General features: G+C 34.7%; 3 protein-coding genes and 1 non-coding gene across 4 annotated transcripts; 3 read left to right on the plus strand and 1 right to left on the minus strand.

Moving 5' to 3' along the window:
• Positions 1-1721: 1721 nt before the first annotated feature.
• LOC131000881 (uncharacterized) lies at positions 1722-4856 on the plus strand. Its single transcript, XM_057927017.1, has 4 exons — positions 1722-1967; positions 2082-2319; positions 3323-3383; positions 4090-4856. Exons 1-4 carry the CDS (start codon positions 1900-1902, stop codon positions 4674-4676), a joined length of 954 nt encoding a protein of 317 aa, XP_057783000.1. The 5' UTR covers positions 1722-1899; the 3' UTR covers positions 4677-4856.
• A 3583-nt stretch (positions 4857-8439) lies between these two features.
• On the plus strand, positions 8440-8513 carry TRNAN-GUU (transfer RNA asparagine (anticodon GUU)). The gene has a single exon. It is a non-coding gene; the product is annotated as a tRNA-Asn (tRNA).
• A 3727-nt stretch (positions 8514-12240) lies between these two features.
• On the plus strand, positions 12241-18356 carry LOC131000834 (vacuolar-sorting receptor 3-like). The gene is made up of 12 exons (XM_057926937.1): positions 12241-12951; positions 13472-14164; positions 14242-14330; positions 14449-14518; positions 14583-14666; positions 14757-14833; positions 14904-14985; positions 15980-16062; positions 16136-16202; positions 17445-17573; positions 17653-17762; positions 17913-18356. The coding sequence occupies exons 1-12, from the start codon at positions 12642-12644 to the stop codon at positions 18009-18011; spliced, it is 1893 nt and encodes a 630-aa protein (XP_057782920.1). The 5' UTR covers positions 12241-12641; the 3' UTR covers positions 18012-18356.
• Positions 18357-19776: 1420 nt separating this feature from the next.
• Positions 19777-21146, minus strand: LOC131000884 (transcription factor bHLH84-like). The gene is made up of 5 exons (XM_057927022.1): positions 20767-21146; positions 20429-20665; positions 20276-20341; positions 20127-20192; positions 19777-20039 (listed from the first exon to the last, which is right to left on the minus strand). Exons 1-5 carry the CDS (start codon positions 21139-21141, stop codon positions 19938-19940), a joined length of 846 nt encoding a protein of 281 aa, XP_057783005.1. The 5' UTR covers positions 21142-21146; the 3' UTR covers positions 19777-19937.
• Positions 21147-25179: the final 4033 nt, after the last annotated feature.

The raw sequence follows: 25179 nt of genomic DNA on the forward strand, positions 1-25179 counted from the left end.
CTCTCAACTCCCTCTGTTCCGGTGCCGGCGTCGGCCTCCGTCGCCCACCCGCCGCCCGCCACGACCATCGCCCAGTCCGCTGTCAGCCAGGCGCCCGGGCCAACTCCCTCTGTTCCGCCCGCAGCCGGCCTCCCAACAGCAGCCAAAACTCCATCTGTTCCGCCCGCTGCCTGTCTACCCAGCCTCGCCGCCTCAGTTGCGCCGCCTCCGAGCAATAGCAGACGCGCCGCCAGCCCGTCCCAGACTCCCCACTCCCAGGTACAGTTCTTCTTCTAGTCTTCTTCTTCCTCCCAACAGCAACCATGAAAATAGGGGTTAGATTTTCGATTTTTCACAGTTTGACCCTGAAACCTGCAATTTTGACCGGGTAATTTCGGATACCCGAATACCCGACTCGGGTATTAGGGTACCCGATTTTTTTTCGGGTTCGGAACCGGGTATCAGTTTTTCATCTTAATTGGGACCGGGTATCCGATTTTTTCGGGTAGGGTACCCGATCCCGACCCGATTCTCAGCCCTAATAGATAGATAGATAGATGAGGTATCAAGTACATAGATAAAATCATACTTATTTTATTACCCAAGCCTTATAATTAATTAATACTTTAATTGAGGCGATAGAAAAAATCACAAGAAAAAAAAAAGTGATCCGTATGATTTGGAGTGAGAAATTTAGAGAAAAAATTGCATTAAGATGGAATCATGTTATACATTCAGGAAAAAAATAAATAAAGAATGTTGTATTATTTTTATGATTCATTGATTTTGGAGATGAGGAAATGGGTGAAACTTAATAAATATGATTAAAAAGTAAATTTTTTGATTTATAAATTATTCCAAAAAATTAGAAAAGGTAATGTAAGCAGAAATTATTCCCTTTTATATGGATATATATATATATATATATATATAGTTCGATAAGTTTATGTGGTACTTTGACAGATACAAATTCCAATTAACCTGTTTCAATTGAAAAATAAAAATCTATACTATATTAAAACAGCAGTTTTCAATTAGAAATTGATTTCAATGGCAATTTTGAAAATATATGTAATATAAAGGTTATAAATAAATTAGAATACACTCATACCCTACTAATTCACCATTAGATTCACGGATGAACTAATTCCACGCCATTAAATTGAAATTACTCAATCCACTATACACGGTCAAACAAAATAAATTATGTTATGCAAAATAATTCAAAATTAAAATAAATGTCCACCAATTTCTCAATTCAATACAAAATCAATAATCAAAAGGCAACTTTTAATTTAAAATTAATTTCAAATTAATTTGAATTGCAATTTTGTAAAAAGTACAAATAACTATGTTAATCAAATTAACCGTTTATTATTGACTTGATAACCACGTGTTTTTTTTTTTGTAGGGACCAATATTAATATTCCATTTTACATATTTCTATGTAAATATATTATAATAAGGCAATAATTATAAAATTAAATATGGGTAAATTTTAATAGATTTAATAGGTGATTTGAATATATATATATATATATATATATATATATATATATTGAAATTCAAATTTGTTATAATTTTAAATTTCTTACACGATTATATATACTATCCATATAATTTTAAGTTCCTTACACACACCCTTCATATAATTTTTTATATATAATTTAAAATTTTAATAGTATAAAAGATTGTTCGTGCATCGCACGAATGGCAAATCTAGTAAAAATAAAAGACGAGCTCAAAAAGAAAAATTAAAAGAATTAAATTGTACGTCAAAGGACTCAAATGAGTTGGTCAGTGGGATTGGTTTAGGGATTCAAGTGAGTGCAGCTCTTTCACCGCCGCGGCTCAGAACAAAGTGGTGGCGCCGCTTACTCATAGAGTCGAGAGAGCTTTAGTATTATCCAACGCAATCCAATGTCACGTCGAGAAGACCGTAGCTCGGAATCGAAGCGCCACCGTTCGCGCTTCGACCGTGAACCGAGGTACTTCGAAATAATACCATCTTCATATTTTTTCTGGCGTTTTTCCGTTTGTTCAAAAGAAGCTGATATTAATGAATTGACGAGTGCTTCTCGTGTTGTATGTATGTTCCAAAGCCCCAAGAGATCTAGGAGAGATGGTAAACCGGAGACTGAAAAGCCGCCGGGCGAGCCGGACTTGGATAAGGACCGGTCGGACCGGGATCATCGGCACCACCGCCGGCTTCCAGGTCCACCGCCACTTGAATGTGGAAACATGAACAGAGAATCTGAAAGGGGGGCTGATGCACATAAAGCAGTAGCCAAACGTTCTTCTGATCCTACGAAAATACCTCAGTCGCGGTCGTACTTTCAGGTATCTTTTTTTTTTTTTTTAATACATATTGTTCTAGAATTTAGTTGAATTTGTATTGTAACATAGCTTTCTAATGTATACATGATCTTATGGAGTGTGGTTCTAGTGAGAACTATAATTTTTAAGAATGTGAGAATCATTAAAATTATTGTAAAAAAAATTAATACATCCGCTGCTAAATTTACTGCACTCGAAAAAAATAAATTTTTGCTTCCTTCAGGATTCGAACTAGGTGCTGCATTTTGCATCCACTGTAAATCTTAATGATCGAAAATGGTTCTTCGTTCTTATTTTATTAAGTGGAACCTCTCCTTATATATTGCAGTTATGTAATAGGTTAAGTGCAGTAATTCTATAATTCTATAGGTTAAGTGCAAGGTTCTTAGTTTTTACGTTATATGACTTTGTACAGGAACTCACCCTCTATATATATATATATATATATATATGTATATGTATATATTCCTGTTTTATGTTTGTAAATGCTGGGTCTTTGAGCAGCTCTACTTGCCGTCGTTAATAATTTCAAATTGCTTTATTATATTCTGCATTTTATATATTATGTGGAGCAGATATCCTAGAGTTTTCTTGCACGTAAGAGTTGATAGGTATAGAAAACGAGCTTTATTTTCGGGTGCAATCCTATTTATCCCAATCTCCATGGTTGGATGTGCCTGGCTGCCTGGAGTCTGACATGTGTTGAAATGACTTAAGCTTTAGATTAGGGATGTATAGGATTATGGCGTTTCTACTCAAGGTAGCTGGAGCCAGATAGGAATTTGTTCCATCATCATGAAAGTAATTGTCTTCAAACAGTGTAGAATTCTTTGAATTAGTTTACTGCAGAACCTAGGGACTATGAGTAAATGTTTGAACTAGTTCCTGATTCAGTTAGCATTCCGGAAACGTTTCACCAGCATTTGCTTTTGTGTTCAGCCTGGTGAATTCAAGTACTTCCATTTATATAACAGTTTTAGGCCTGCCTGTGCATGTCTTATAACAGCACGATGACCGTAATAGTGCTGGGCAGAACGGAAGAGGCTTCAGCCGCAGGGCAGACAGTGGTATGCTTTTATCTTGTTAAATCTTACTCTCATTTTATCCTCTCATTTATTTTCTGTGATTCTCTAAAGGATTTGCTGTGGGAGTTCTCATGTTGTAGTAGTTGGATGTCTGATCAACTAACTTTAATTGCTTTAGCACCTTTAGGTGCTAAAACTTCATCTCCATCCGTCTACTCCAATGATATATTTAAATTTCTCAAAAGTTTTTCTTAGATAAGTCTGCATTATTCAGATGAACTACACAGTAGTTCTTACTTCTTAGTAAGAGTAAGCACAATTGTGAAACAGAAACAGGTGGAGCATCATTATTCTTGTCCTATCTTGAGCACTCGTAAGACTGATAAATTGATAGATAATCTTCTTTCTCATGCATAGCACCTTAATATGATCAATTCATCTTTGTATGTCTCATTTCAGACCTCACCCTGCTACATATTCTTTGTATCTCCTTTCATTTTGTGATGTCTTCACTGATCTGATCTCAGGATCCTTGTGCAATTTCCATTCTTAACTACCGGTATCTCCATGTACATTTTATAAACTTCTATTGGTATTTTACTTTGGAAATTGGAATTACATTCTTAACTACCGGTATCTCAAGATGCATCCCAGCAAGAATTTACTATGCTTCAGCTTTTGGAACTTTTTGAAAGTGTCTTGTATATGTCTTATATCAGAGCTGACCTTTTAAAACCATCTTCTCTAGAACGTGGATGGTGGTCTGATCCTAAGGAACAGCGAAATGATAAGTCTACCGATAAAACTGCGTCAATTGATGCTCAGCTAAAGGATGAAAAATCTAAAGACAACAGAGAAGGCAGTCATGTGTGGCGCCATGATGGGTACTTTGAAATGGAAGGTAATCAAAAACCTCCTACACGTAGAAGGCCTTCTTTCAGAGAGCAGAAGATCCCTGCTGATCCGGATAAAAGCAGCAAAGCTGCTGGTGATCCAGTGCTGCCAAACCCACAAGATCATGCCATAGACGGTGGAAGAAGAAACGACAGAGGGCATAACTCTCGGTTCTCTGACAGACCTGAAAGACCAGTTGCAGGGGGAAGAGAGTTGAACAAGGCTCAATCTTGGAGAGGTAACTTCTCATCAGGAGATAGATTTAACGCCAACAGTAGGCAGAGAGGCAGAGATAGATTCGTTGCTAGGCAAGGCAATCATCCAACTGGGGGCCGTGTTGAGAAATGGAAGCACGACCTTTATGATGAGGCCAACAGGAGTCCACCCCCGAAGAATGAAGAAGATCAGATTTCCAAAATCGAGTCCCTCCTGGCTTCGTAAATGCTTTGTTGCTTCATCTAGGGAGTTTATAAAGTTCCCCCTCTTTTTTTTTTTTTTCTCTCTTCTGAAATGCATTCTTTAATCATTTTGGTGCATAATCAAGTCGTACAATTGTTTGGAATGCAACTCACTTAATGTGTTTTGAGTAATTGAACAATTTCTAGTTTTTTCTTGCTGTAATTAGTTGCCAGCGATTCATTGCACAAAGTATCATGTTTTTGTTGCTTCTTGCATATGATAGAACAGCAAAAAACAACTTGAATTTATACTAATCCCATCATATTGCATAGATTCCATTTACATTGGACCATTGCGACACCCTATTCCTATAAACACCTATGACAAATAAAAGAATAATATAAACAATTCATCAAACTTAATGAAAGTAGGATCATCATTTCACTTCACCGGCGTCAATTCATTTACCAGTCCTTCCCGAAGGAGCCACCGGCGGAGCTCTGGCACTGAAGCTCTTGGCGTGGGGCAAATGGTCGGATAAATCAACAGTGGATGGAGGCTGGAAATCAGAGCGAGTCCGACGATGGGAGGAGCCCTCATCGCCGCCGAGGAGGAGGTGGTAGCTTCGGGTGGTGGTGGAGTTGTCGGAGAGGCAGCGGTAAACATTTTGCGGCCTTTGCTTCTTCAGGGCGTGGATAAGGAGCGGTATCAAGCCTTCCATTATTCTTCAAGTATTGGTGTACGAATATGAATTGAGCTCAAGTTTGGGGGTGCATGGAATATATAGGCTGCTTTCAGGTCAGCATAGTTGAAAACTGAGAGGCTGATTGTTTTGAACATCCATATTTACGTTCTTATCCTTACAACTTGATACACTTTGTTGACAAATTCAAAACGTTTCGTGTTTATACCCTTTTTGCGTCATAAACTTATTATCAATATAATAATAATAATAATAATAATAATAATAATAATAATAATAATAATAATAATAATAATTGCCTATTTATTCATGTAATATTTTTGCTCTCTCCTCCCACGAATCTTGATACGTTTTCCTTTTTGGGTCGTCCCACGAATATTGACACATTTCCAAATAAGGTAATAATTATTATATTCTCTCTCCTACCTTATCACTTTTTATACTTTATTAACTACACACTTAAAACACAAATCTACAACTCCTTAATTCTCGTGCCGAAACCAAATGTGTCAAAATTTGTGGGATGGATGGAGTATTTGATTGAATAAACAAATAATTTTAAAACTACTTGACCATAAACTCGATCTTTGAACCTTTTGCCTCAGCTATTAATCATTTTATTACTAAAACAAAATATGCCACATACTTCACTTAACGTAATCATTTTATTACTAAATCAAAATATGCCACATACTTCACTTAACGTTATTGTATTGTTTATAGTGGATACTTGCCAAATAAAGGTAGAAATTATCTGCCTTATAAACATAAAACAATTAACTTTTAATGTACCGCGTTAGAACCAAAAAAAAACGTGTTAATTTTGGTATTTAGATTGGTTGACCATAAATCAAATGAAAATACCAATTTGCAAGCAAAATGGCGGTGCATACATAAATTCATCTAGGGAAGTGGATAACGTAGTGGGAAAAGTCAAATACAATTTCCGTTTTATCTTTTGTGTTTGGAGAGAGAAGTCGATACAGTTGGAGTCCCGTAGATGATATGTATAACGCAGCGTGCCGTGCTTTTGTTTGAAGTTTGAATTACCTGTTTTTGACTTGTTTACCTATAAATCCAATCCAACTTAATCTCCTCTGAAAAACAACCAACTTTAATCAGCCTAATTTAAAGGATACCATCTAATGGCTTTGACAATTGACTTGATGGACGATGTTTACTTGTCTGTGGGATTCCAGTTCTATCGCACTACATAATTGTTTCATTTTCTCAAATTATTTGCAACCAAGAGTGAATTTTTGGGTCATCCTCCACTCACTCACAAGGCAAGAAGAAAATAAATCCTTAATTACCAAACGTTTAGATTCGTCGCGGATAGGATAGTATATAGTTAATGACGTAACGTAGAAAAATTGTAGATATACTGCAATGCAAGCAATGTATTTGGAAAATTTTGTGTTAGCTGAAAATTGAGGTTCCTAGCTAGGGTCTTAATTGCAATGAAAAGAAAAGGGAAGACATTAGTATTTTTTAATGAATGAATGGAATGCGATATCGCAGAATCAAAGGTGCACTTGAAACCTATTCTGTGTTGACACTGACACCTGCACCACATGCCCTTTTTAAGCGATCAACCTATTTCTTCATCTCCATCGACTCTCTTGCTGTGCCTCTGTGATATTCATATTCCGATCACGTTAGCTTTTTTTAATTCATCCACTGCCCTACTACACAGGGGCGGATCCAGGATTTATCATTAGGGGGGACTGAATTTGTTACGACGGACAAAGCAAGAGCATCTTCGGCTGTTACACGGACAAAGATATCACCAAGTTCTCAAGGCCATACATGTGGCTGTCGAAGGACAAAAAATTAAAAATTGGTATGCGTTGTTTTCGAATATTGATAAGTGATAACAAGTTCATGAGCTCTATCCAGCGATATTGATAAAGGTTTTTTGTGGTGGTCAGAATAAATGACCAAGCGCCAATGGCTGCAGACAAAACCTGGGAAACGTGAAAACAACAATAGAATCTTATGGCTTCACCTTGTACACACAAATATTACAAATCAACAAAATGCTTCAAATAAAAGTTAAACAAACTACAAACATATTTCACACATACATCAACATTCAACGCCTTCATATTTTATCCGTGGCAGCTTTTTTCACAACAAAATCTGGGCAAACAAACGTGCATATAGCTAACACTCTAATGAGAAAGAAGTTGAGGAGGTGCAGGCTTTGATGCGAGGAGAAATATTTTCACAACCATAAGAATGAGACATGGTCAAAACATGAGTTTTCATCCCAAACCATGTTAAGCAAAAGAGGCGATTAGAGTAGAAGAAAAACCAGATAGAAAAAATTACCAGAATCTATTGCATCAGAATATCATACTATAAAATATAAACAACATATAGGAAGAGAACAGAAATTGATGAAAGTGAGGTATCTACTATTGATACTCTGCTTTTCGATTTTGGTAACTAACCTGACTTCAATTGACTTTGCTATTTATATAACTAATCTGAACATTTTAAATACAAACTGATTTCCCTACACCTCCTACAACTGGTCTGGACACAGGAATGGAATGCAAGCTGAAAATGACCTTTTGACTCGAGCAGTCATCAAAGTTTTGGTTTGAAAGGCTTACAAGGATAGTGATTGGCTTGGAGAATTTCATTCTGTTGAGGAAAGAAAAACCTTTTCCGATTTTTTCCATTCTTAACAAACATATGAAAGAAATGTTACAAAGACTCACTCAGTGCACGCATAGCCAAAACAGTCTCTTCAGGAAAACCTCCTTTAATGCATTTCAAGTCGCTTATTAGATTTTAAACACATATTTAGTTATAAAAGACGACATTTTGGTGTGTTTCAATATTGTATCATTGTTTTTTATTGTCGATTTAACCACGTTAGAATTTTTAATTGCCAACTTAACTTCTATTTGGTAAAAAATTAGTAATATTGTATGCAAAATAAAATAAAAATGAAAGACTGAATATCTATGTTCATAAAAAAGGTTGTGTGCAATTTGCGAAAACCTCCAAAGCTTAAAACTAAAATCATCATATAATGTACTCCTATTGAATATCGGATTTAAAAGAAAAATAAATAATAAAAATCAAGTAGCTGGAATAGCTCAGTTGGTTAGAGCGTGTGGCTGTTAACCACAAGGTCGAAGGTTCAACCCCTTCTTCTAGCGAATTTAATATTTTCAACATTTTATTTATTTTCTTAGCTATTTTTAATTTTTTTTTGTGTATTTTCAACATTTTATTTATTAAGCTACATTTACCATCTTATACTTCGTTTGCTTTGATGTCTAAAAAGAATATTTTATTTATTTTCTTAACTATTTTTAATTTTTTTGGGGGAATTTTCAACATTTTATTTATTAAGCTACATTTACCATCTTATATTTCGTTTGAATTTAATATTTTCAACATTTTATTTATTTTCTTAGCTATTTTTTTTTTGTGTATTTTCAACATTTTATTTACTAAGCTACATTTACCATCTTATACTTCGTTTGCTTTGATGTATAAACAAATATTTTATTTATTTTCTTAGCTATTTTTAATATTTTTTTTGTGTATTTTCAACATTTTATTTATTAAGCTACATTTACCATCTTATACTTCGTTTGCTTTGAAGTATAAAAAAAATATTTTATTTATTTTCTTAGCTATTTTTTTTTTTTACATTTTAAAAACATTAGTTAAGATCTCAAGTGATGAGTTGAAATAAATAAATAAATGGAAATATATAAACCATAATGGAGCTCAAAATAAAATTGTTAAGGTTATAAGAAAGGGAGATTGAAATTTTTGTTTAAAAAATAAATAATATCCCATTCGTTCACAAAAAATAGCCAATTTTTTAATCATTTTAGAACGTCCACAAAAATTAGTCTCTTTATCCACTTACAATATAATTAATTATCATTATCAACAATAATGTGTATATTTTTTTTATGAATATAGGGATAAATAAATTTATAAAAATATTTAACACTTACTATTTAAAATTAAAAAAATATATATGTTCGCTCTAAAAAATTTATAACTATATGTAGTATTAATTGAAGTTAGTTCAATTTTATATTATATATATGATCTTATAATTGGTTGATTCCATTCAATGAATTCATGTATTATTTATTTAAAGATTATCTATATATAAAAAAGGCTATGACTTTTTCAAAAATATTAATTGTGATTATTCTGCCAATTCGTAAATGTTCGTTTTTAAAAATTAATCTTATGAAATATTAAAGTTTTTATTTTGTTAGTGTACTACTCTATTTTTTTGTAGTACAACTATAAATATTATATAAAATTAAACATTTCAAACTTAATTATGTGTTATATTTAGTATTTTTTCTTATTTAAGTATATATATATATATATATATATATATATATATATATATATATATATTTAACTATGACTATTATCGTGCAACGTACGATGGTCAAATCTAGTAATACTAACATGTGAAGTATCAAGTATGCTAACTAAAAATAATACGTATATAATAACTAGAATAATATATGGAATTACTGAATACGAACACAGGGCCGACCCTGGGCATGGGCCAGCATAGATGATCGCCTAGGGCCCATAATTCTAAGGGGCCCTAAATATTATATTCTTTTAATTATATATGAATTATTTGAGCAAAAAAAGATTATATTTGTTTATTTGTAGGTTTTATTTGGGTCAAAAAAATTATATTCACTTAATTAAAAAAAAATTTAGAGGGTCCAATATTTTAAATATAAAAAATTCAAATGCTAATGGTTTGACAATTTTATGTTTTGAAAATGATGTTATAGAAAATTTTGAAACAAATAATATTATAAATAACTTTGCAAGTAAAAAAATTAGGAAAAATCATTTTATGTAATTAATATAATATATTGTATTTTTATATAATTGTCAAAACATATTTTTATAAAAGGTGGTCTTGGGTACACCCCAAATCCTGATTTAAACTCGCATCCTAACTCGAATCGTGTGTATGACACTATTCAGTTATACAAATGGCACTGCATGTAATTGACACTATTCAGTTATACAAATGACACTGCCTATAATTGACACTATTCAGTTATACAAATGACACTATAACATTGTAAATGACACTATATATAATTGACACTATTCATAAATATAAATGACACTTTGTTGTAATTGACACTATAAGATTGTAAATGACACTGTAATATTTTAAATAACACTATAAGATTGAAAATGACACTATAACATTTTAAAATATTACAGTGTCATTTATATAATTGAATAGTGTCAATTGAATAATGTCATTTGTATAACTGAATAATGTCATTTACACAATTTAGATCAAGATGTAGGTTTGAATTAACATGCGAGTTAGATCTGCGTACAAGTCAATCCGGGCGTAGAAGAGATAAATAGAAAGTTCATTATTGTTGTTTCATTTTGATCCCTATTTTTATCAGAGCGGCTCTGTACAAACATTGTCACTTCAGTAATTATAGGGGTTATTGCCATAAAATACATCAAGTTTGTTAATTTTCTGGTTTATATCATCACTTTTTTTTTTTGCCAAAAAATACATGAATTTATACTTTATTTGTAATTATCTCATCATTTATAATTTTGCCCAAATTAAATCTGAGGTGGCAGTTAAATTACCAACGTGACAGCCAAAATTGCCAAATCACACATACACCCCCCTCTCTCTCTCTCACACTCAGACACACACAAACACACGCACAACCCCACCCCTTCTTCCTTCTCCGGCGACCGCAGCGTCATCGCCGCCGCCGTCCTTAACCCCCTGTCTCTCTCTCTCTGTCTATCACACACACACACAAACCCACGCAAACACCCACTGCACACACACACACGCACAACCCCTCCCCATTCTTCCTTATCCGGCGACGGTAGCGTCGTCGTCGCCCGCTACCGCCCTCTCATCCCTTAACCCCCTTGTCTCTCTCTCTCTCTCCTCTGCACACACATACACAATCAAAGCAGCAGCCGCCGGCGAAGCGACGACCGCCGCTGCACATCTCCATCTCCCTCGCTTGTCTCTCCTCTGCTTCGGTCGGAACGACGGCAGAGCCGCCGCCGCCGACGAGCCCTAGGCTCCCAAACCCTAGATCCCTAAATCCAGCCACCCTTTTCCCCAAAATTTTCAGTGAAAACTCCGCCATACACGACGCCACCTCCGTCCGCCCTCTTTCTAAAGTCAGACGGTGGCAACAAGGCCACTGACGACACGCCTCATCTCCTCTGTTAAACTCCGGCATGCAGGGAGAAGGTCGGGATTGGAGGAAGGGGGAGGCTCCGCCGGGCGTGGGGTTGGGGGAAGGGGAAGGCTCCGTCGGGTTGGAGAAGTGGTGGCGACGGGTCGAGGGAAGAGGGAGGCTCCACCGGGCTGGAGAAGTGGTGGCGACGGGATGGGGGAGGGGGACGGTCTTGGGGGGTGGGGGACGGTCTGTGGGGGAAGGGGGGTTGGGGAAGTGTGCGTGTGTTTGTGTGTGTCTGAGTGAGAGAGAGAGAGAGAGGTGTATGTGTGATTTGGCAATTTTGGCTGCCACATTGGCAATTTAACTGCCACCTCAGATTTAATTTGGGCAAAATTATAAATGATGAGATAATTACAAATAAAGTATAAATTCATGTATTTTTTGGCCAAATAAAAAAGTGATAATATAAACTAAAAAATTGACAAACTTGATGTATTTTATGGCAATAACCCCGTAATTATATGTTCCATAATATTCTAATTTAACTATATATACTCTCTCTTTCAAAACAAAAAACTATATACACTCTTAGGGCGTTTATGATATTATATGCATCTATCGCTTTCCTTCAAGTAATAATACCCTAAACCGATAATTTATTACGTTGAATTTAGTTTTCTATACCTAATTCATAATGTTCCATATAGATTATCTACATTATTTTAAAAACTAATTTCTTGTTTTATTCTTTTTAAATTTCTTAATCCACACGTTCACGCTTCAATTCTCCAACAACACTAATAAAAGCAGCAAAAAGACGATTTCGCTCTTTAAAATAGTCATAACTGCTGATTCAACTCGTTTTCACTCTTCACCTAATAACTCGTCCATGATTTTCCATCTTCTTCTTCAAGTCTCTCAGTCAATACCTGCACTCCCCAATATCACGCACTAATACATGTGCGTGTGTGAGAAATCATAGCTTCTTATTTGAAACAAAGACCAATAAAGCAAGTAAAACACTCCAAAAGGTATCTGGAGAATCCAGCTGATCTCCGATTTCACTAATTCTTCTGCAAATCCAATCAAAAAATGGGGTGTTCTCGGAGACTAAAAGCTGCACTGTTGCTTGGAGTTTCGTTGCTAATTTTCACGGAATCAGTGGTGGGTCGTTTCGTGGTGGAGAAGAACAATTTGAGGGTGATGTCGCCAGATAGCATAAAGGGCACTCATGATAGCGCCATTGGTAATTTTGGGATTCCACAATATGGTGGAAGCATGGCCGGAACTGTGGTTTATCCCAAGGATAATAAGAAAGGATGCAAAGAATTTGATGATTTTGGGATTTCTTTCAAGGCTGGAGCTGGAGCGATGCCTAATTTTGTTCTTCTCGATCGCGGAGGTACGCTCCTTTCTTCACCTAATGTTTAGGTGTAACCGATACCTCAAGTGGTCAAAGGGGGCTTTGACGATGATGATGAAGAAACCTAATCTGATGGTGTTGTTTGTGTAAACTTTTACCGAGATAGTGGGATGCCCTCTTTAATTTTCTTACTTGGTTTCCTAATTATGCTTTGAATTCGATATTTCTTTTGGCGCCATCACGGAACTCTTGGGCACGTGAGAGATTTTTTGTTTACATGATTGTTTTATGAAGTTTGGCCTGTTATTTATGAGCAATACCCCTATTTTGGAGTGATTCCCTTTTGGTTTATTCTATTGATTTTTATATCCGCCTGATTTTGACAGCACTTTTCTTAGGATGGTTATTTAGGTAGTTGACAGATTATTTTTGTTTTGATTTATAGGACGGCTTTGGAATTTTATTGTTACATTGTTTGGTTGGTGGAATGCCTAAAAGCATGATATTTTGTTTTAGACTCAATTATACTGTTATTGATTATCCTTCGTGTCTGCTGCAGATTGTTTTTTTGCTTTAAAGGTTTGGAATGCCCAAAATGCTGGTGCGGCTGCAGTTCTAGTGGCTGATTACATCGATGAAGCACTGATCACTATGGACTCACCTGAAGAGAGTTCTACAGCTGAAAAATATATGACAAACATAACAATTCCATCTGCATTGATTGATAAAAGTTTTGGCGAAAAATTAAAGGAGGCAATCAGTAAAGGTGACATGGTGAATGTGAATCTTGACTGGAGAGAAGCTGTTCCCCATCCGGATGATCGGGTTGAATATGAACTGTGGACTAACAGCAACGATGAGTGTGGATTCAAGTGTGATATGCTGATGGAGTTTGTGAAGGATTTTAAGGGTGCAGCTCAAATTCTCGAGAAGTCTGGTTATACTCAGTTTACACCACATTATATCACATGGTATTGCCCTCAGGCATTTACCATAAGCAAACAGTGCAAGTCTCAATGCATCAACCATGGAAGATATTGTGCTCCAGACCCTGAGCAAGATTTCAGCACAGGTTACGAGGGAAAAGACGTCGTCATTGAAAACTTGAGGCAGCTATGTGTGTTCAGGGTAGCCAATGAAACTAAAAAGCCTTGGATGTGGTGGGATTATGTTACAGATTTCCAAATTAGATGCCCCATGAAGGAGAAGAAATACAATAACGAATGTGCTGAGGGTGTCATCAAATCTTTAGGTGGTTATTTATGTCTTTATCATTAACACATATGCCTTATGTGGAATAATCATCCACTAATTTTGCTTGCTTATCAGGGCTTGATCTGAAAAAAATTGAAAAATGCATGGGTGATCCTAATGCTGATTCGGACAATCCGGTCCTGAAGGAAGAGCAGGATGCTCAGGTGAGTATTATGAATATTTGTAATAGTTTTAAAGTGAATCAGAAATTATTGTTCGTGTCACCTTTTTGCTTAAAGATGATTGTGCAAAGTTTCTGAGAAGTTTAAGTCTATCCTACAGGTCGGCAAAGGCTCACGTGGTGACGTGACCATATTGCCTACCCTCGTGGTGAACAATCGACAATATCGGGGTATGTCCACTATTCAATATAGTTACCCCTTGTTTTATAATTATCTAATGTGTCTGTTGTACAGGTAAGCTGGAAAAAGGCGCTGTATTGAAGGCTTTATGTGCTGGTTTTGAGGAAACTACAGAGCCATCTGTTTGTTTAAGTGGCGGTAAGATATTTTGAGAGTAAATTGTGCTGGAACGAGTGACAGCAGTTTACATCTATAATTAACTTGGATTTATTGCTCTGGAAACTGCAGATGTAGAAACAAACGAGTGCTTGGACAACAATGGTGGCTGCTGGCAAGACAAGACTACTAATATTACGGCTTGCAAGGTGCTTGACCATAGTTTTCTCATTTTTGCTGTGGTTGCTAATTTTTAACATCTATTCTACACACATCCAGGATACCTTTAGAGGAAGAGTGTGTGAATGCCCAGTAGTTAACGGCGTGCAGTTTAAGGGAGATGGCTATAGCTCTTGCGTTGGTACGTAAATTGGAAGCAGCTGTTGTCTATGACCCACATTATTTCTATATAGCTGACTTGAAGCTCGTTAATGTTTCTAACTAAATAAATTATTTTGCGCCAAAGTAAAACTTTTCTGACAAAGAGAGAACTAAGCATGCATAAAGATTCTCTTAGGCAGTCTTCATGACTGCATCTTTGAAATATACTCAAACATCTTTTGCTTGCTTGGCATCAAGCTTTCGTGCCATGCATTTAAAAGAAGATCACACCAAGTTTGTTAGACTTACACAGAATTTTATGTGAAGTGCTGGTCATAATGAATCATGTGTCTATGTTGTTGTGAGAGATCTCGGTTGTGGTTATTCACATTATACTTTAAATGATCTCTGTCTGGTGGTGCATTTTTATTATCATGAGCTGGAGTAGGCAAGTGAACATATTTGTCTTCCATAATATAATTATTTCATTTTCTTGGGTGACCTCACCAATGAGATTTTCTTTTCAACTTTGTGTACTAACATACTTGCTAATATGCTTGAAAGTTGTAATTCTTCTTAAATCTTATTATGGACAACATTTCAGCCACTAACATGAAGGGTGAAAAGGGAAGGTTTCTCATGATCAATATGTAAAGCCACTTAGAACTGGATGCCAGTACTTTTAATTTAAAATCATAAATCATCATGGTGCTTTTTGGGTGGATTTTGACACTTTAGTGTTGAAGGCTCATAATTCTGTCCTGGAAATTTGTGGACCCTACTGCTATAAATGGAAGTGGAAACGATATCGTGGACGGAGGGAGTATATCATTTTTCTAATGCAAAAAAATAGAACAACCAGTTCTCTATATTTTTGAACCATGTGTCTTGCTTGTAGAATTATATTTGGGAGACCATTCCTCATCTTAATTTATCTGCTAGAATTAAGAGAGCAAACTCTTATTTTCTTCCACAAATATCTCAAGCTGTTTGGAGATGATTGTCTAGTTGTCATAATTTTTTGCCATATGCAGCAAGTGGACCTGGGCGCTGCAAAATCAGTAATGGTGGCTGCTGGCACGACACCAGAAATGGGATCACTTTCTCTGCTTGTGTGGTTGGTTTTGTTATTATTTCCAAAATTAAATATTTGGTCAGATAGTAACTTTTTTTGTGTTCCTTTTTAACAGGATAGTGCGGATGGGAAATGCACATGCCCTCCAGGATTTAAGGGTGACGGTGTCAAAAGTTGTGAAGGTAAGAGACCTTGATGTTTTGATGTATTCTGGATAATTTTATACCTGATCATCCTCTGTGTCTGTCCCGACACACTTTCCATACGTCCACTCTTGTGTGAATGAATAACTCCACTGCACTTAGTATTTGTATACAATTTCGTAAACTTAAATGCTAGCACTTCACTGGTAAGCGGCCTTAATGTGACTTCCACTGTCTTAAACTGAATTGCCAAATGAAAACATATTATATCCAAAATGCATCAAACAAGATAAATTGCAATTTAATGTCTTCTCAGCTCAAACTTCATTACATATTTTGGTTGAGTTGTGATCCTGAATTTGTCGATTTGCTTTTAGTACTTGGATCCACATGATCATACTGATAACTTGATGCATATTCCAGGAACAAGAATGATAACATTTGTTGCTCTAAGATTTTTCATATAAGTGATTGAGAAATAATTATATATATATATATATATATATATATATATATATATATAAAACCTTTACAATGAGCTATATCCTTAACATTAGTGAAACAGTGTACTTTCACATTCATCTGTTGGTAGGTTAGGTCTTGCTTGGATGTGTTTTCATATCATATATCGAGTTTACAATATTTATGGCTGAGCTTTAGAAGGTTGTAATGATTTTTTTGTGAAGATGATGATCATGCCGTTAGATAATTGATTGTATTGGAAATTGTGAATTTATTGGTTTAAAGTAAGAGTGTGATTGGTTGAATATACTTTTATGTATTATGAAGAGCTTTCTTTAGAAGATGTGGGGTCCATTGTAAAAGTGTGTGCTGTTAGAAATGAAAATGAATATGTAATAGGGTTGAAAAAAATATATTAAGTGGACCCAGTGAAAAAATCACAACTGATGCCAACAAACACGATCAAGGCAAGGCCTTAGTTTCTCAACCCTTCTGGTTGCCTTTACTATCCAAGGTTAATCATTAAGTCAATTTGTGAAGGATGCTAGCTAAAGTAACACATAATAACACTTCATTGGTTGTTTCTCTAACAAGATTGATGCCTCTGCAATTTCTTTTTGCTATTGTTATGGAACACTTTAGGAAGTTGATGATGACATGGAATACTATGTCATCTGCTGAGAATTAAATGACTATTGGGCAAATCTTGCTTACAAATTGAAAGATTGTGGACGTGAGGCTAAAGCATCACTTTCTATATGACTGTGCAGTTTTCTTAAATAAATTCTGTCCTTCCCTGATTTTTTTTTCTACATACAGATATTGATGAGTGTAGTGAGAAGAAGGCCTGCCAGTGCCCTGAGTGCAGTTGCAAGAATACATGGGGCAGTTACGAGTGCACCTGTAGTGGAGACCTGTTGTACATCAGGGACCACGATACCTGCATAAGTGAGTCCATTTCATTTTTTGTCATGTCGCTGGTGCATTTTGGTTCTTCTATTTATCTTCAATTATGCTCCTTGTGCAGGTAAGAGGGCTACTGAGGTTAGGTCTGCCTGGACTGCTGTTTGGGTCATTTTTCTTGGATTAGCTATGGCTACCTGTGGAGCATATCTGTTGTACAGACATAGGTTGAGGGTATGTTCTCTAAACATTAAATATGTCACTATATAACCTTGTTTCGTATCATTCATGGATCAACGATTGGTACTAGAAAACATGTGGTTTCCTAGTTAGGCTACTTCAAAGTCTCTAATGTGATGCGGTTTTCTGCTTCATGTTTGTCAGTCATATATGGACTCGGAGATACGGGCTATAATGGCGCAATACATGCCTCTAGACAGCCAGAATGGAGTCGTAAATCATGAAAACGAAGAGCATGCTTGAAGGTGGTGAATAGGCGTTGGCATGCAAGGGTGATGTAGGGGTTCCAACAAGGTTCGGAAGATAGAGTTATACATATATTAGTAAAACTTTGTTGGGATAATGGAATTACCCTCAATTGTGTTTGGTGCACAGAAAGAAAGGTGATAGGTCTTAACTGTGTACATTTTAGCACGTAGCAGTTTGTGTACAATAGACGATGCATCAAAATCCTGATTGCCTTTTTCTTCATGTAAAGAGACACACCACCTTGTTACTCACAAAATGAGCCTAGTATTAATTTATTGTGGTGGAAAACTAGGATGTTTTATGGACCTTTTTCTCTTAAAAAAATATTGGTTTTTTTGAGGGAATGTTTTATGGAGATTTTGGATTAATGATGGTTAAATTACTTGGTTTGAGTATGCTGGTATATTTTCGTGTTGAATGCATGGGCTGGCGATGTAGCAGCAAATGTCTTTAGATTATTGAAGTCAATATTATATTGTTTGCTGCATTTTTTTTTATTAGCTAACAAACTTTAATTATTTTTTCATTTTATGGCTCATTTGTGAGCATGTTAGGATATAAGAAGATAACTTAAGATATATGAAAATTAAAATATGTATCGTAGATATGACATGATTGGTATTGTATCTTTGTGTTTGATAAGTAAGATATAAATATAAATATCATAAATTAATTATTTGGTACCTTACCTTAGATTAAAATTTAGATTAAGTGAATAAATTATAATTATAATAACAAATTAAAAAGACAAACATGTGCTCATTCTTACCGATCTTCCCCTCCTCTTCTCGCATGCTACTGCACACTACACCATTTTCCATCAAAGAGAATGCAACCTTAAAATAATGCAAAAATCTAGTTGTCGTGTTTAATATGGAGGGTAATTACTAGCCATGAGCATTGTGGAAGATGAAGATTTAGAACAAAGCTGTAAACAAATGGAGGATAATTTTGTCATTTCAAATCTTAATCAATGTTACTACTAAGTGTATAATACTTCATTCATCCGTGAAAAGTATATCATTTTGATTGGCACAAATTTTAATAAATTTATTGGTGATTTTATGTGGTGGAGAAAGGGTTCCACCATTGTTTAAAATGAGTTGTTGAGATTGAGTAAGAGATGATTTTTTTTGTAAATAAGAGGTATTTATAAGGATATGATAAAGAAAAGATGTGGGTCCATGTCCTAAAAAGGAAAGTGACATACATACTTTTCACGGACGCTAAAAATGGCTAAAATGACATAATTTTGAAGGACGGAAGAAGTAAGTATTTGATGGTATTGAACATATAGATACATAATGTGAAGAGGAACAATAATTTTAAGTTGGGCTTTGTGCTATTTGGAGCCTTTCTTATTATAAATTTAAGATATCAAACAGTTGGTATGACCTATTACCTATATAGCCAAGATGTGTATCGTATGTAGACTTTATCTAGATCAAATAAGGCCTTAATTAAAATATTGAAATCAGCAAAATATTATATGTTGAAAACTAGAGCCTTTTGGTCCATGGTTAATACGTTAACATGTACACAATGCATTCATTTAAATGTAGACACTCTCCCTCCAAAACAGCAAAAGGTATATAGACACTCGTTTTAACATTTGTATGTAACTCATTAAACGAAGCGATCCTTAAAATTTAAAGACGTCATCAATTCATAATCGTTGTCTAACTACAATAAGAAACAAAGTTCACTAGTTTCCGACAGTGAGCTTTTTATGAGCGAACCCAAAAAAAAAAGTTTATTAGTCCTCATCAATGAGAGATAAGATATTGTCTTTGCTCTCAGTTATATTTTTATATATGTATTCCAAAGAATAAAATAAAATAAAGAAGCCATCACAGAAATGGCTTCTACTTAGGTCTATGATGTGGGATTTATTCACAAAAAAAAAAATCATCATCGTCATCATAATTGTGGTTTTGGAGAGGGAATCTTCAAATCAAGCCCTAAATCCATTCCATTGTAGGCAATAGGAGAATACATCCATAGATCATCTGAGCTCAAAAGCTGCATCCACAATATAAATGTGCTCAGCATCAAGATATTGACTAAATCCCAAAACCAAAAACTTATTTAATTAATTACATTTTATACCTTAATCTGCAGCTGCAAGAATTTGACATATTGGACAGCCTCTTCAAGCATTGTACTAATATCAACCTGTCATAACAAAGGTTGTCTGCTTAGAATATAATATCAATCATTAAACATCATTTGATGCAGTTATTCTGAGCTATGCTTACCTTAGTTCCATTTGGCACTAAGTTCTGCAAGATTCTCAATCTCTCATTGATTCTCTCTCTTCTTTTCTGAAAGATTGTGAAAAAATGAGTGAGAAACAAAAAGAGGTGGAAATGGTGGTGATGCAAATAAGATGGAATTATATTATTATATACCCTAGCATATAAGCTCTGTGGATCAGTAGCTGATCCCCTACTAGCCCTTGCCTTGCCCTTCACGTCCTGAGCTCCACTTCTCCTCGAGCTCGAGCTCGACTTCACCCCGTTGGATTCGTCTTCTGAGCAGCACCCACTTGATGAGCTCTGTCTGTGAAGCACCACATTACTACCATTAGCATTGTTGGCCTCATCATTTTCATCTGCACATTTCTTGAACCTCTTGCTTCTTTGGGACTGCATTGAAACAAATTAAAGATATTAATTACATCACTTCAAGAAAACAGAGAGAGAGAGAGAGAGGATAAAAAAATCAAGGGGTAGGTAGTTTGACTTACTCCTGTAGGAATTTGAGGCCTTTTCTTGGATATGTGGGTGGTGATGAGTGATGATTCTTGAAGAAGTTTGTTGTCGGAGGCGTCGCTGTGGTCGTGGTTTAGGAAGTCGTCTTCGCCTTCCATAAGAGTCTTGGCATTAGCATCCATGAGAGAGTAATCCATTGGCATCAAAGTGGTGGTGTTGCTACTCAAAGAGGGGAAAATGAAGCTGTTATTTCCTAGTGAAAAGGAAAACATGTTTGTCTCGTCGTTTGCAGCCCAGAAAGATGAGACCGGGACGGAGCAGCTCCCCAGCAGTTGTGCCATGAAATCCGCCTCGTCGGAACACATCCCGTTGAAGCTAGAGCTCCATTCCCCTTCACACACACTTTCCATGTTATGATATAATTAGTTAAGCTGCCCTCTTCTTCTTTTTTTCTTGTTTTTCAAGTGTTATTGTTTGATTAGCAATCAAGGCGCGCGACATATTTATACTCTTAGCTACAACAAAATAACTATGTTGTTGAAGTATGAAAAAGAAAAAAAAAAAAGATAATTTAATCCAGACAACTAAGAGAAGACTGAGTTCAAAAGTGTGTACAGTATAGCCAGCCTTTGAGACAAGTTGAAAAACAGATTGGATTCGACCAAATATCATAATCCAATCATTTGATGAAGAAGAAATGATTGAGTTTGTAGATTTGGTGAGTTGGGAATGACATCTGGAGAACGTGGGGGTCCTTAAATTAGTGGAATGACAGTTAAGGATGATGAACGTGGAAGAGGGTCTGAAAACTAAATCTTCAACTACCAAACTAGACATAATATCTTCCAGCTTGCCTCCTGTCGGATACTCCTAATCGGGAATTTTTTTTACAAATGTGTCCAAACATAAATTCCTCAACTCTGCATTTTGGATGTATCACCATCATGACCATCACCATCACTAGATACTAGGATACCATATTAGGTCATCATTACATAATACTACAATTCAAATTCATAATTTGTGAAATTAAGGGACATGCTATGAATGATATATATATGAACATTGATATGAGATCAAAGGGGTGATGCATCAAGAAATACCTTTTAATTAAGATAATATGCACAATTGAAAAGGCAAAAACATAGCAAAGGTGAAAAACACTGCTACACATTTATTACGTCTTATTTTATACGTGTATATTCTATATTTATTACTTTATGATAAATAACTGTACTAAATTTTTGTCATGGGCATTACGTCGATATATAACTACTAGTTTAGTGAGCTTAGTGTTGATTAGTTCTTGAACTATATGTGGAGTGATCCAAGATTAAAGATTAGTCGCGGCATTGAATATATATACATAATAACATATATATAGTCCGGTTCTTCCTCCTAGCCATGGAATTCATGGGCCTAAAGAATTTAATTACATCTCTTGTAGAGATTGTAACAATTGTAAACAGGCTGGCCTGAGCTGGGATATTAGAGGTAGAAATTATATACACTTAGATTTATTTATTTTTTCTATTGTTTTGGAAGGGGCAAAATCCATTGAGACGTTGAAAAATATAACTACATTGAGAAATTATATACATTTAGATTTTTTTTTTCTTTCTCTTAGCGCACTTGACTACTACACGATAAAATATTTGGATCAATATACGATAAAATAATCATTTTAAATTTTGCACGATTTTATATATTCTCGGGTAAGCATCCATGGAATAATATGTACTCCAGTATTTTAGAAAACTATATATATATGTTTGTTCAAATTAGAGACCAAGAGAGAACAATTAAGTATTAATACGTGCCTATATATTAGATTAAGTAGGGTTTCTAACTAGCTAGCATGCACCATAATTATGACATAAGCACCATCTTAGAAGAAGTTAATTCAAGAATATGTGGTTTATTAAATCCTACACATTAATGTGATCATTCAGTTCTACAATCTGAATATTTCCTGTAAGTACGTAATTTTAATTTATTTAACAATCTTCAGTCTCCCCTCCAATTATATACATAAAAAACATACGTGACTAATATTATAGCTGAATAATTTGGCAAATACAATATAAAAGATCCGGAATCAGATAGCGAGACGTGGATTATTAGAATCTTGTCCATTTGATATTAAATCTGTGAATCCACGTTAATAATTTAATTAATTAATACTAATATACAACTCAATTTGTATGAAAAGAAAAGAAAATAAGTTGAGATGTGTGGAGGGGTGGTGACCGAAGTTTAGTTGGAGGGGCCAAGACCCCCTAAGATTCCTGCGATTTCCGCGCTTTCAAACACGCGTCCAATCACCATCAACAATCACCCCTTTTTAAATACTCCAATATTGCTAATACCATTTTTTTTCTTAAATAATTACAGCTAAATATCTAGCTTATATTAAATTTTGTAATATACTCCTATCTATCTTCCCACCAAGAATCCCACATCTAATATGCAATTATTATGAAAATAATACTAGGTTCATTTTCTAGAGGTGATTTTAGAGTGTATAATATACCTAGGACATTTTAATAATATTATATTCATGCAAATATTTGAATTCTGAATATCACCTCCTAGGTAGGATAGATAATACAAATCTTAATTATATTATTTATTAATTTACTAATAGATTAAACTATTATAATTTCACTCCTATCATAATTAATTGATTAAATTACTAAAATTTTATTTTCCTATCAAAATTTTATTAATTAATTGATTAATTTATGTTCCTATCAAAATTTGTTTTTGTAGCAAATAATTTAGTACACGTAATCAATCACTATGAAAAAATATCTTAATCAAATACATCATTTTATGTCATATTACGTATTAAACGAGTCCTCTATGTATTAATTTTTTTACAAAATTTTATTGCTTGTCGCCGGAAAGATGCAATTTCAAGGTTCTATATATAAGGACAAAGATTACTAGGATTGCATCTCCGTTCAACTGTTTTAGAGATTAATATTATTTATGGGTTTAAAATAGTTTGTTCCAAGAAAAAAGAAATGTTTTTTTTTGTGAGACTTATGTCGTCGATATCTCCAAAATTAACACAACTACCAAGGTTCACTAGCCAATAAAAAAGTCTACAAATAATGGGACCGGCCAATGCACGATGGTGATTATATGTATCTTATAGAAAGATCAAATAATGTTTGGAGTAATAATGCAATTCTAAAAATGGATATTTAGAATGTTAGATTTTGGTAGTTATATAAAAATGGTAAGGAAACCTATGAGTCAGATTTGAAATTATTGGTTGTTGGGCGTCTAGAATATTGTAGACCGTGTGCACGTTTGAGTTTGGTGCGTTCACTATCAAATTTTTAGAGATCCATTTTAAAAAAAATAAGGATAATATTATATTCGTCTCGATTATATAAACTTATACTATAAGCTTTTCTTTTTTTAAATATCTCAAATATATAGGCTCGTTTATATAAAAGACTAGGCATTTTTAACTCATTTAGAAATATAATTTTATTTAATTTTTTGATTAACTATAGCATTAATGAATTATCAAAGAATAAATACAATATATTAGAAAATTACTTATATAATTTTTTTAATTGATTTTCTTAATTCTGGTACAAAATTTAATCGGTCTATGTAATTAGAACGAATGGAATACAATATTTTTAATTGAATAACTTATTTCTCAAAATTTCCTTATATACATAGAGACTAAACATCTAATCCCAAAACAATCTTAATTTCGAATGGTCTTAATTCCAACACCCTCATTTTAATTGAATAACTTATTTTCAAGTCTTATCTTCCAAACAGTCTTAATTCCAACACCCTCATTTTAATCCCGTAAAAGGAAGACATTGTCACGGCGGCTGATCTTCATCCTATTATGCTTTCTAACTTCCAGTTTAAATTATTTTCAAGGTTTTGGCGACAAGGCTAAGTAAGGAGGCGGCTGAGAGTGTTTCTTTTTATCAGTTTTCTTTTTATCAGTTTGGTTTTATCAGTGGTCGATTCATCCATAATTGCATTATGTTGGATTCTGAAAGTGTCAATTTCATGAAGTGCTCGTGTCGTGTCATGACATTCGGAAAGCTTTTTAACACTTTGAAATGGGACTTCATTCTCAAAGTGCTTAAAGCTTTTGGCAATGCAGAGCAGTTTGCTAGTTGGATCTCTATCATTCTTGCTTCTACTAGTCTCTCCATTTTGTATAATGGAAATCTCTACAGGTACTTCAACTGCTCGCATGGTGTCTGACAAGGAGATCCATTATCTTCTATTCACTCCGTCTCACTATAAGTGGCTTAAAACTTTTCGGTACGAAAATTAAAGAGAATGTATAAATTGGTTAAAAGTGGTAGGACCTACATTTTGTTAAGGGTTAAAATTTTCCATTTATGAAAATAGGCCACTTATAATGGAACGGCCCAAAATGAAATACATGTCATTTA

The sequence above is a fragment of the Salvia miltiorrhiza genome, chromosome 8 (genome assembly GCF_028751815.1).
Source record: "Salvia miltiorrhiza cultivar Shanhuang (shh) chromosome 8, IMPLAD_Smil_shh, whole genome shotgun sequence".
Classification (NCBI taxonomy): Eukaryota; Viridiplantae; Streptophyta; class Magnoliopsida; order Lamiales; family Lamiaceae; genus Salvia; species Salvia miltiorrhiza.

Excerpts from the sequence above, each read along its gene's own strand:
- LOC131000881 (XM_057927017.1), top strand. The coding sequence starts at position 1,900 with ATGTCACGTCGAGAAGACCGTAGCTCGGAATCGAAGCGCCACCGTTCG. Across the intron at positions 2,320-3,322 it reads AGTCGCGGTCGTACTTTCAG|CACGATGACCGTAATAGTGC; the intron begins GTATCTTTTTTT and ends GTCTTATAACAG. Across the intron at positions 3,384-4,089 it reads CAGCCGCAGGGCAGACAGTG|AACGTGGATGGTGGTCTGAT; the intron begins GTATGCTTTTAT and ends CATCTTCTCTAG.
- LOC131000834 (XM_057926937.1), top strand. The coding sequence starts at position 12,642 with ATGGGGTGTTCTCGGAGACTAAAAGCTGCACTGTTGCTTGGAGTTTCG. Across the intron at positions 14,165-14,241 it reads GGGTGTCATCAAATCTTTAG|GGCTTGATCTGAAAAAAATT; the intron begins GTGGTTATTTAT and ends CTTGCTTATCAG. Across the intron at positions 17,574-17,652 it reads GGACCACGATACCTGCATAA|GTAAGAGGGCTACTGAGGTT; the intron begins GTGAGTCCATTT and ends CTCCTTGTGCAG.
- LOC131000884 (XM_057927022.1), bottom strand. The coding sequence starts at position 21,141 with ATGGAAAGTGTGTGTGAAGGGGAATGGAGCTCTAGCTTCAACGGGATG. Across the intron at positions 20,342-20,428 it reads CACAGAGCTTATATGCTAGG|AAAAGAAGAGAGAGAATCAA; the intron begins GTATATAATAAT and ends ACAATCTTTCAG. Across the intron at positions 20,193-20,275 it reads TAGTGCCAAATGGAACTAAG|GTTGATATTAGTACAATGCT; the intron begins GTAAGCATAGCT and ends TTGTTATGACAG.